At 48.2% G+C, this 12,017-nt stretch overlaps 1 protein-coding gene across 3 annotated transcripts; it reads left to right on the forward strand.

Annotated features, from left to right (window-relative positions):
• The first annotated feature begins 219 nt into the window (after positions 1-219).
• Positions 220-11,706, forward strand: LOC101687160 (putative serine protease 42). 3 transcript variants are annotated; one of them, XM_004760786.3, is made up of 6 exons: positions 220-275; positions 6,531-7,387; positions 7,712-7,868; positions 8,262-8,521; positions 9,427-9,587; positions 10,789-11,706. In XM_004760786.3, the coding sequence occupies exons 2-6, from the start codon at positions 7,144-7,146 to the stop codon at positions 11,023-11,025; spliced, it is 1,059 nt and encodes a 352-aa protein (XP_004760843.2). In that variant the 5' UTR covers positions 220-275; positions 6,531-7,143; the 3' UTR covers positions 11,026-11,706. The 3 variants fall into 3 exon arrangements, with proteins under 3 accessions (XP_004760843.2, XP_044936645.1, XP_044936639.1); XM_045080710.1 differs by lacking the exon at positions 220-275 and adding an exon at positions 10,644-10,671 and having other exon boundaries at positions 6,430-7,387; positions 10,789-10,919; XM_045080704.1 differs by lacking the exon at positions 220-275 and having other exon boundaries at positions 6,434-7,387.
• Positions 11,707-12,017: the final 311 nt, after the last annotated feature.

Consider the following 12,017-nt stretch of genomic DNA (forward strand, 5'->3'; position numbering starts at 1 on the left):
GGCTTGATCCCAGCACCCCGGGATCATGACCTGAGCCAAAGGCAGATGTTTAACTGACTGAGCCACCTAGACATCCCCAAAATCAAAGTTTAAAAATTTTGGGGGGGAAAAATCTGGCAATTTTCAAGATAGTTTTCATTTTTCTCTCTTCTTTTAACTAGGCTCCATGCTGGGCTCCAGTGCAGGGCTTGAACTCATAACCCTGAGATCAAGACCTGAGCTGAGATCGAGAGTCAGACAACTTAACTGACTGAGCCATCCTGGTGCCCATCAAGGTATTTTTCTATTATTAGTTTCTAATTTCTGTTATGATCTAAGGATGTATTTTGCATAATTTCAGTTCTTTAAATTATTACCATTTGTTTAAGGGCTCATAATATACTCTATCTTGGTCTATGTTCCATGTACACTGGGGAAAAAAGGGTCTTCTGCTGTTGCTAGGATAGAGTAATCTACAAATGTCCATTACATCTAATTAATGATAGTGTTTTGCAGATCTTATATATACTTACTAGCTCTCTGTGTACTTGTCCTATCAATTATTAAGAAAGACAAACCCAAATTCCAAATTCTAATTTTGGTTAGATTGGCTTTTTCTCCCTGCTCTGTAAATTTTGAAATTTTTTTTTTTGGGGCATATTTAGGTACATACACCTTTAGAATTTTGTTTATCATTCTGTGATTAATGTCTCTGTTTGTCCCTGATAATATCCTTTGTTCTGATGTTGGCTTTGTCTGATGGTAATATAACCACTCCTTCTTTTAATTAGTGTTTGGTTTGTTTATCATCCTCTATCCCTTTCCCTATAACCTATCTATGTTTTTATATTTAAGGTGGATATATCGTTGAGTTGTGTTTTTAAAAAAATCCAGTCTGACAATCTCCTTTAACTCACGCCATAGAAGCATTAATTCACTTAATAAAACATTTACCTTTAATATAAATATTGATAATGTTGAATTAAATTCTACCATCATGCCAATTGCTTTTTTTTTTTTTAATTTTACTTATTTATTTGACAGACAGAGAACACAAGTAGGCAGAGAAGCAGGCAGATAGAGGGGGAAGCAGGCTCCCTGCCGAGCAGAGAGCCCGATGGAGGGCTCGATCCCAGGACCCTGGGATCATGACCTGAGCCGAAGGCAGAGGCTTTAACCCACTGAGCCACCCAGGCGCCCCATGCCAATTGCTTTCTATTTGTACCATCTCTTTTTCTCTATTCCTGCTTTCTTTTAAATTAATGGAGTATTTATGCTTCTATTTTATCTTTGCTATTGCCTTATTGATAGTTATTTAACTTTTCCCCCCTGATTTCCCTGGAGTTTACAGTGTATATCTTTAACTAATTGCCCTCTTCTTTCAAACAATAGTATCTGCTGTTTAGGTAGTGTAAGGATCTTATAACAGTATCCTCTCTATTGCTTCTTTCTCATTCTGTATTATTTCTATTGCTGTCTATGCAATGTAAATCATTTGATGACAGCTAATGTTTTTTGGAATCAGAAGTTATGTCAAGCTGCTTTATACAGTTCTTGTGCTGTCAAAAGTTAAAACAAGCAAGATGTGCTTTCCCACACAAACTTGCAGTAAATATATTTTCTGAGCTTTCTGTTACAATTCCAGAAGCAGTTTTAGAGTTCGTGTCAGTGCCACAAAGGAAATTTGCATGTTTCAAAATCCATTTAACTGTAGTTGAGGAACTGTTCCCTAAACATCACTGAAATAATTAATTCACAATGTAATGACAAGACAAAGGCAAAATCAAGAGAAAAACCTAAAATAGCTTTATAATTGCCTTCTAAGTGAACAGTATGCTCAAAGCTACATGTTCACAGATTAGTATCAGCATTGGGCAGCACTTATTTGCATTAAAAGACATTTTAAAAGATTAAATGCATAAAATACCACTATAGATCACCATTACAGAAAATTTGTGATAGATTTTTATGATGGAGAATACTAATTTTGAACCCAATTAAGTAAAATGTTATTCTGCTCAAATACTTCTCATTCGATTTCTATTACAAAATATTATATCTAATTACTATTATTACTATATTTTTGTGGAAATTTCTCCTTTTTTAATAGAGGCCTACATAATATCTTCATTGTACCTCAAAATCCTAAAATATTTGCTATCTGACCTTTTAAAGAAAACATTTGTTGAGCTCTGAATTAGAGCCTTCAAATAGGTTCACCATAGGATGTATGTATGTATGTATGTATGTATTCATACTAGCTAAAGAACTTGATTAACCTTATTTCAGACTTTATTCCCAGGCCTCTTCAGCTTAATTAGTGGCAAAGAATTCATTGTGTATAAGCAAAAACTGAAAAGAGCTGCAATGTCCAACAGGCTTGGGCTTAAAAATATTAGAGACCTAGATTATTATTGGGTCCATGAACAAAATTTTAACAAGCAGTCATAGTTATAAAATAGCAGCTCCAGGGATGCCTGGGTGGCTCAGTGGGTTGGAGCCTCTGCCTACGGCTCAGGTCATGATCTCGGGGTCCTGGGATCGAGCCCCACATCAGGCTTTCTGCTCAGCGGGGAGCCTGCTTCCTCCTCTCTCTCTGCCAGCCTCTCTGCCTACTTGTGATCTCTGTCTGTCAAATAAATAAATAAAATCTATTAAAAAAAAGTTTCAAATCTCCAGAAAAAAAAATTAAAAAAAAAATAGCAGCTCCCTTCAAATTTTTTCTTCTTTAGACGTTGACTCCATTTAGTCGACGTCATTCTTGGAAGCTTCACCAAAAGTCTCCACAAGATCTGGAACTTCCTCATCATCATCTTCCCCAGTAGCATGTGGTGCTCTTCCATCCCCAGACTGTGTGGGCAGAGCTTCAGCCAGTCTCCTTAAACGAGTCACACTGTCTGCCCCCAGCTGGTGTAAGATCCTGGGTGGCATTTCTGGCAGCTGCTTTGTCTCAGCATGGTGTGAACTGGTGGAAGTATTTGCTGCCAGGGATGCCTGCACTTTGGGATTGTTAAAATAGACCACTCTTCCTTGGTTTGTAACATCATTTGTTTCTTCAGTACCAGAGATATTGTTTACCACTAACTTGAAGGCGAACTGAAGTTTCTTTTTTATCATCCGCTGGAGCTCTTCTACGAACCATCTTCTTCTTTCTGTGACCAGTTCTTTTCCTACCCGTGTGCACTTGTGCTTGTAGCTTGGTGACTTTCTCCTGGTTCGTGGGAGTTTCTTTCATCTTGTTGGAGCGGAAATGGGGGGCAGGGTAGGGTTGGTATTCAGGACATTTTGGACGGACCAGCTGCAATTGAGATTAGGTGCACACATGCAGGGAGGCAAGATGGCAGCTACAGCATGTTCATCCTAGTATCTAAAATTCCCTTTGTGATAGTTCTAAACCCCATGTGCTATCTGAATCTAGTTCTGTTGCTTGGTTTGTCTCTTGATAGTGTGTTGTTAATTTCCTTTTCATTGTGTATCTCATTGTTTTTAGTTGAAAGCTAGTCATTCTGTGTAGGTGAATAGAGACTTTGGTAAACAATGTTTGTGGAGTGCCTGGGTGGCTCAGTCTATGAGGTGTCCAACTCTTTTTTTGAAATTTAATGTTACTTTTTCAGTATTCCAAGATTCATTGTTTATGCACCACACCCAGTGCTCCGTGCAATATGTGCCCTCCTTAATACCCACCAGAGGCTCACCCAACCCCCCACCCTCCCCTCCAAAACCCTCAGTTTGTTTCTCAGAGTCCACAGTCTCTCATGTTTCATCTCCCCCTCCGATTTCCCCCAACTCACTTTACTCCTTCTCCCAGTGTCCTCCATCTTATTCCTTATGCACCACAAGTGAAACCATGTGATAATTGACTCTCTCTGCTTGACTTATTTCACTCATCCATGGGACTTATTTCAGTCCCATTCGTGTTGATACAAAAGGTGGGTATTCATCCTTTCCAGTGGAGGCATAATACTCCATTGTATATATGGACCATATCTTCTTTATCCATTAGTTCATTGAAAGGCATCTTGGTTCTTTCCACAGTTTGGTGACTGTGGCCACTGCTGCTATGAACATTGGGGTACAGATGGCCCTTTTCGCTACATCTGTATCTTTGGGGTAAACACCCAGTAGTGCAATTCCAGGGTCATAGGGAAGCTCTATTTTTAATTTCTTAAGGAACCTCCATACTGTTTTCCAAAGTGGCTGCACCAACTTGCATTCCCACCAACAGTGTAGGAGGGTTCCCCTTTCTCCGCATCCTCTCCAACACTTGTTGCTTCCTGTCTTGTTAATTTTGGCCATTCTAGCTGGTGTAAGGTGGTATCTCAATGTGGTTTTGATTTGAATCTCCCTGATGGCTGATGATGATGAACATTTTTTCATGTGTCTGTTAGAGGTGTCCAACTCTTGATTTCAGCTCAGGTCATGATCTTCGGGTCCTGTGATCAAGCCCTGCACCAGGCTCCATACTCAGTGCAGAGTCTGCTTGGCATTCTCTCTCTCCTTCTCCCTCTGCTCCTCTGCCAGCCTGTACTCTCTCTCTCTCTCTAAAATAAATAAAATCTTTAAAACAAACAAACAATATGTTCAGAAATGGGCCTGTCTTCTCTTTGGCAGAGAGTATTGAGACACTCATGTCAAGTTTTGTTGTTGTGTAGTTACCCTCCGTCTGTACTAGACTTCGAATTCTTCAACCATTTTTTTGCTTTGAGCAGTGGCTGACTTGTTGGATTTTTTTTCTCAGTGTCTGTTCTACACTCAGCTGTCAGTCTTCTCCATGTTTATGTGTCCAGGAGGATGTCTTTCCATGCTTTTACCTCTCCCCCCTTCAAGAGTAAACTGCTGTTACTTGTTCCTGGACACTTACTAGTCTGGTAATGGAGGTAGGAGGGAGGGCATTCTTTGTTTTTTTCTGGCTCAGTCTCACTGTTAGGCAGGTACCATATTGTTGGCTCTCAGAGATGAGGTCTTCTTAGTGATCTTGATTCTCCCCCACCATAGAAGATTCCTAGAGATCTGGCTCCTCCTCTAGGGGTAGACTTTATTTTACATTCTCTTTACCCAGATATAGTAGGCTTTAACTTGAGCCCTGAAAATGACAGGTTTGTGCCTTTCACCCAGTCACATAAGGTGACCGTGGTGGTGGTGGCAATGGCTGCTGCTGCTCTGTCTTCTTTTGGCTGCCTGGTGGGTTAGGGGATGGAGTTGAAGGACACCATGCCTTTCCCACAGCAACTTCTGCTCCCCTCCCCAATGTCTATACTGTAAGCAGGGCTTTCATTTCTCTGGTTTCTTGCCCTGCTGCTAATCTTTCTCATGAGTACATGATGGGAGTTTGTAGGGAAGGCCCTGTGAGTGGATGCAAGCTCACCTTGTGTCTGCAGCTCCCGAAAGTTCTAAAGTTTTACACTAGCCCACACTTTGCATTTGACAGTTCATTAAATGATAACAGGCTGCCACAATAGATGTTGTTTTGGAAATGAAGAACACAAAGATGGTGAAAAGGACTGGTTATTTCTTACTGCACTGATGATTTTTAAAGAAAGAAAATGGCAATCCTCAGTCTTAACTTTCTGGATTAAAGGCTTCTCTGATTTCCCTAAAATAATTTCATATACTGTATAACAGCAGGGTTGATGCCGTTGAAAACAAAACGAGTTGATAAGTTTGAACATAAACTGAAGTAACAGCTTCATCAGAACTCTTAAAGAAAAGTTAGGGCATTGGTTGAGAAAGAGACCCTGGAAATTTAAACGGGGGCACATTTGGATAGGTTTAGGACATCCTCATCCTCAGCTACATTGAACCTCCCTTGCCAATAGAAATTGTGCCTCCTCCCATTGGATAAGGCTGGTCCTCTTTACCTTAGAGACAGTGTAATGAGTTCATCTGAGGACATTATAAGTGCATGCGAATTCTTTGCCTGTATCACCCCTGCCATTCTTCACTGCCTCTAGACCTAGTAGCTGGAGTAAGACCCCAGCATGCTCTTGGACAGGCACGAAGTATAACCCAGGAGGAGAAGCCTTCCTTTCAAAAAGAACCGCTAGTGTTTGCTTGTCTACATTGGAGCGAACCAGAGGTGTATGATAGCGTTGAATTCTCAGGACTCTTGCTTGACTGGGGAGGCCTGGGTCCACATTTGCCAAGAGTACACTTACCAGAGATTCTGGATTCAGTTTCCTGGTTCACACAGGTGCGCTTGATCCCACTTGTTGCAGACTCTACATGCTGGTTGTTTTAAGTCTGAACTCAGTGGTGGACCACACTAAAGGCAGTGGATATGCCAGCAATTCCTTGGTTTCATGTAGAGAAAGGAATGCAAAGAGTTAGCAGAGAATATTGGAATGGATTCGTGATGTATGACCTACTCCCTCATTTCTCCGACCTCCAAGAATGCCTGAGAGACAATCCTTTCAACCAGGACGTTGAAATTGCTAGGGGAGCATCCACATTCCTAAAAAACTGTGATTGGCTGTCCCCTTTTGGCCAGGAAAAAAGAGGGAACTATTGCAATTTAGAAGCTGTGACTGTTGTTTTCTCCCTGACTTCAACAGGGATGCTGAAGCCCAAGGAGGCAGGGGCCTAGCAGAAGCCTTTAGGGTGCAAAGACAGAGGACACGCCACCGGGCCGGATGCCAGGGACCAAGCCCTAAGAAGAAGAAACTGACTTGCATGTGTCTTTGGTGGTGGCTAATTTTTTTTAAGGCTCCCCTATCATTGAAACAGAACAGCTGCCTACTCCTTTGTCTCAATTACTTAATCAGTATGGTCCCCCACCCCAAAATCTCTGTCTGGTGGATGAAATCCTGAGCTGAAGAACCAGAACGAAGAGTGGAGAATGCAGTCTCCTCAGGGGATGCCCAGGCTGCCTGTCCTCAACAGCTCCAGCCCAGGAACCGCACCAGAAGAGGCAGGGACATCAGGCGGTGTCCCCGGAACTGGGAGGTCCTTGTCAAGGGCAAGCTCCTCGGAAGCACCCTGACTCCTCCAGCCTGGGCGGGGTTCGATGGGACTCAGAGCAGAGAGAGGACCGGGGGAGGGGGGCGGATGCTGAGGGCGCGATGTTTCGCACTTGGCCCCCAGCGCGAGGAGCCGCTGTTTACGTCGCTCGCGCGCCAGCGTGGACCGGTCCACCCGCCACCGTGAGAGGCACGGCGCGGCGGGTCCATGGCGTCCCCCGGCGGCGGCTCCCTGGGCCTCCTGCTCTGGCTCCTGCTCCTCCAGCCTCGGCTTGGTGGGGCGCAGGGCGGGTCCACATCGTCCCCACCCTCCTCGGCGCCCACCTCCCCATCGTCCTCGGAGGGTGGCCGTGAGGGCACCAGTGCAACCGTGTCGGGGGCTGAGGGACAGTCTGCGACCCCGGAGCCCCAAGAGAATGCCATACTCTCCCAGCTGTTGGAACTGATCCCAGGTGACATCTGGCGTTGGGAGCCTTGAGGGGGGCTGCGGCCTGCAAGTGGGAGCCAGGGCCCCGGGGAGTCTGGGGGAGCCAGTATTCACCCCTCTGCCTCACCCCGAGGAATGCAGCCCCGCTTCTGGAGTCTGAGCAGGACACCCTGCGGCCTTGGAGGTCTGGGGGTACAGGGCCCGGGGACTCTGAAGCAGGGCCCTGGAGTCTAAGGGGCTGTGGCCTTCACCACCGCCCCCCTACCTCCCCCGAGGGGCACTTGGTGCTCTCCTCGGAAGCCCGGGCTGTTTCTTGGAGGTTCTTCCTTGCTCGCTGTTCCCACTCCAGGGTGTGGCCACGTCGTTGAGAACACCACGGGAGGAAAGGAGGCGGAAGAGGGGAAGTGGCCTTGGCAGGTGAGCCTGAGGATGAACCAGAAACACGTGTGCGGAGGCTCCCTCCTCACATCGCAGTGGGTGCTGACTGCAGGCCACTGTATTTTAAGGTGAGGAGTGAAGAGGGGTCACAGAGTTCTGAAGCCAGCCCTGCCCTCCTCAGGTACCCATTAGGTTCTGTTGCCCTGGCAATTGACAAAACCCACACCCAACCCAACCCAACCCAACTCAACCCAACCCAACCCAACCCAAACCAACCCAGCCAAGGCCCGCCCGCACTACAAAATGCACGGGTTCGGCACTGGCTGTCTCATCACTAGGAATACCAATTTGGTGAAGCAAACCAGTTATTTGGACTAGCAAACCAATGTTGAGAGTCGTTAAGGAGGGCTGTTTGGTGTTAGGGCGGTAGAAAGAGCGGTGAGGGAGGTTAGGGCCAGGCTGGGAAGCCTCTGCCGTGTGTGGGAAAGGTCTCCATGAGGGGCACATCCTCTCTCCCATAGCCCTTTCCGCTACAGTGTCAAGATGGGAGATCGGAGCGCCTATAAGGAAGTCACCAGTGTGGTGATCCCGGTCAAGAACGTCATCGTCCATCCTCAACTCTCGGTAGTTGGAACCGTTCAAAATGACCTTGCCCTTCTCCATCTCCTCTACCCTGTGAACTTCACAGGGACCGTCCAGCCTGTATGCATCCCTCAGAAGACTTTCCAGGTGGAAGCTGGGACCACGTGCTGGGTGACCGGATGGGGCAAAAAAGAACAGGGTGAGACCGTGAGGCGGGTAGCAAGGAGGCAGCCCAGCCCTGAAGTAGGCAGAAAAGCTAAAGAGAGGGGCAGGAAGGAGGACTGCCTGGAAGAGGGGGAAGGAGGGGGGTCAGAGTTTAGCAGTGGCCAGAGTAATGGCTCCTGATTGACTTGAGTCTAGAAGTTGGTTGACGTCTTTTGTTGCAGCACAAATATTTCATGGTAGCCGTTTAGGGAAGGCACAGGTCCTGGGACCTGGAGCTCTCTCAGGAGAAGAGATACCTGGGGGAAGTCTTTTTCTGTAGATTGGTGAGGCACCATGCCTGGCTGGTTTGGGGGTATTTTTAGGTTCCCTGGGGATGGAGCCAGAGGCCATGGTGTTCTTCCGGGGTGGGTTTCTGCTCAGCAGGTGACGAATTGTTTGCCAGTCAGAACTGTCCAGTCTCTGAAAAGTACTGGCCTTGCTTGTCAGGGAGCTCTCCGTCCCTTTAGGGACAGAAGGTCTCTCTGTTGCTGAGGCTGCAGGGCCTCCCATCTCTGGGAAGAGGCTGGGTTGGTAACTTGGGGACACTCCCCATTCTTGAGCCTGCGAACCTGCTCGAGAGTAAAGATACTTCTGATGCATGGGATCCCTGTCACTCTTATTGTTGGTACTCAGAGTAACAGGGACTTGGTTATCATTTCTCGGGCTGGGAAGGCCTTGCCCTGTTCCCGTCCGGATTGGTCCTTCTCTATGCCATCTTGACTTTATTAGTTCTTACCTCCTTTTCTTCCCATGTCCACTTTGGTGCCTGATTTCCTCCACTGTCAAAGGGGGCACAGAACCCACGGCCCTGCCTTTTTCGAAGGGGAAGCTAGGTGCCGAGGGGCTCACCGTCCACCTGGGCACAAGCCACTGACTGCCGAGTTTCTTCTTCCCCTGTAGATGGCGACCACATTACGGGTGTTCTCCAGGAGGTCGACCAAAACATTATCCTCCATGAAAGGTGCAATGAGATGGTTCAGGAAGTCATGGCAACAAAGAAGAACAGAGTCCTGAAGGGGATGCTCTGTGGCTATAAAGGAGCTGGAAAGGATTCTTGTCAGGTAACTTTGCGGACCCTGTTGCATCTGCACATTGAGGGTGACCCCTCCAAGCTTCCTCATTCCCAGGTGCCAGGGCCTGGGTGACCTGCCACCACCTCCTTTCGCTCCTTCTCGAAGGAGATTCATGGGCAGAACCTGGCCCGCCCTCTTCTTCCCGCGTCGAGTGCCTTCTGGAGGAGGGCGCGTTTGAGCCTGGACTCAGAGGATGAGTCTTGGGATTTCTTGGAAAGAGGAGAACAGCACTGTAGGGAGGGGGAGCAGCACGGACGGTGGCTCCGAGGTGTGAGGGAACTTGTCACATGTAGGGCCCACCTTCCAGGTCTGGAGCAATGAGGGGACCAGAGAAGAGGGCTGGAGTCGGGTTCCGCGTGGCCTGGGGCGCTGGGCCGAGTTTCTCGATGCCATCCGGGCAGGACTGTAGGCTAGGTGTTTGCGTCCGTCATCTCGGTGATGACGCGGAGTCCCGAGCGGGACCTGGGGCGGTGAGGGGGTGAAGGGGGTGTGTCTGAAGTTGGATCCTGCGTTCCTGGTGACTGACTGCTGGGAGGGTGAGGGCGAGGGAGAGGTTTGGAGGGTTCTGTTTCTGTCTGAGCTGGTTGGTGGGGGGCGGGGGCCCCCGAGCAGGTCTGGGAGAGGACATGCTGGGCATGCTGGGTTCTGCGTCCAATGGGGTGTCTATGGGATGTCTGGAAGTGGGGCATCAGATACGGAGGGAGCTGGCTGTATGGGTTAGGAGATTTAGAGAAATTTTAAGCTAGATGTATGGATTTGGGGGACTCTCATGCAGATGTGATATTCAAAATACTTAATAGCTAGTATGGTATGGGAAACAACCAGTTATAATAGCCTCCCAAGGATAGTAAAATTTTCCCATTAACGTTCCCCTTCCTGCCTCCCTCCCTTTCTTCTTTTCTTTCTCTCTCTCTCTTTTTTTTTTTTTTTTGAAGATTTTATTTTTAAGTACTCTCTATACCCAGTGTGGGGCTCAAACTTACAACCCCGAGATTAGGGTTGGGCCAGCCAGGCACCCCTTCCCATTAACTTTTCAATTCTCAGTTCTCAGGTTCACGGAAGGCCGGGCCCGGTAGGTCCCTGGGGAAGGCCCCCGCGTGCCCGACTGCCCAGTGCCTTACACAGCAGTCAGCCTGCTCTGATGTGGATGGCCTTCTAGTCCTGCATTCGTCTCTTTCTCTTTCTCCAGGGAGACTCTGGGGGCCCTCTGGTCTGTAAATTTAAGGAAACATGGGTCCAGGTAGGAGTCGTGAGCTGGGGCATTGGCTGCGGTCGTGGAAATATGCCTGGAGTTTATACAGATCTTGCTGTCTATGCGGAGTGGATAGCTGGAGTGATTAATCAGGCCTCCTTTTTGTATCCGGTGGTGTTCCTCATCCCACTTCTATGCCTAGTGCTGCCCCTGGGCATCCTGGTGGCCCCCTGATCACCCTGGCCCACTCCCCCTCCTATTTCCGAGTCTCACACCGGGCCTCTCCTCCGACCTCCCACTCCTGCTCAGATGCCCTTTCCTCCAGTTCTGGTTGGCATCCCCTGACCCAGTAGAGAGCCACACAATAGGAACTGGCAGCAAGGCTGGAGCCCCGAAAGCATCCCAGCCTGATGCCCCAGTCACCTGCACAACCTTGGCTGTACCTTTGCCCTCCTGGAAGGATGGGGTCAGGCATCCCAGCCTGAGAGCCGGCCGACCTGCCAGGGGGAGTGCGGGGCTTCCTTGTCATCTTGGAGAACCTCTGGGAGAGAAGAGCCCTCAGGAGTGGTGAGACAGCGTGGGACCTGGGTGTGGTCTCAGGCTGTCACCTGACCTTGTGTTGAAGCAGTCAGCTTGCTGATTGTGCAGAGAGAGAGAGAGGGAGGGGGTGTCACCATGTCCCTGCTGAGGTGTGAGGCCTGGGGTTTCCACATTGGACTGGGGTGCCTGAGTCTGGAAGACGTTTCCCTAGCACCCAGCTTGGATCCTGCCACACAGGTGCTCCTGTGGCAACCCCGTGATGGGCCCCCCTTCCTCAGTCTCTAGTGGTCCCATCCAGGCTCAGCCCAAGCTATGTGGAGGCATTGAGGAGTGTGGAGATCTCCGATGTCAACTGAATAAATGTTTGGATTGTCACTTGCGTGTTCTGTATCTCTCCTGATGTGGGGGTGTGGGGACACTGAGGAAAAGTTATCTCACATTTAACTTAGGGATGTGTTTGCGATGCTTTGGAAACTCTAGAATGAGAGGGGAGGCCCTCATCTACTCTGATCCGAGTCCGACTTGGGTCCTGCTGCTGTGCCCCTCGTGGCTACCAGCATCTCTTCAGGGAGCTTCGTAGCTGAGTTTGCTGGCCATTGCCTCTGGGGAGAAGACATGAGAGAGAGAGGAAGCTTGAGAGGGGTTAGGGCAGTGCCTTCGAACAGCAGCCCATACTTTCTGCCTGT

This window comes from Mustela putorius, unplaced genomic scaffold (genome assembly GCF_011764305.1).
Source record: "Mustela putorius furo isolate JIRA1106 unplaced genomic scaffold, ASM1176430v1.1 tig00000095_pilon_pilon_pilon, whole genome shotgun sequence".
NCBI lineage: Eukaryota > Metazoa > Chordata > Mammalia > Carnivora > Mustelidae > Mustela > Mustela putorius.

What these genes read in the sequence shown, in the direction of transcription:
- LOC101687160 (XM_004760786.3), top strand. Translation starts at nt 7,144, where the DNA reads ATGGCGTCCCCCGGCGGCGGCTCCCTGGGCCTCCTGCTCTGGCTCCTG. An exon ending in GCAGGCCACTGTATTTTAAG is followed by an intron (nt 7,869 to 8,261) that starts GTGAGGAGTGAA and finishes TCTCTCCCATAG; the next exon opens with CCCTTTCCGCTACAGTGTCA. An exon ending in CTGGAAAGGATTCTTGTCAG is followed by an intron (nt 9,588 to 10,788) that starts GTAACTTTGCGG and finishes CTCTTTCTCCAG; the next exon opens with GGAGACTCTGGGGGCCCTCT.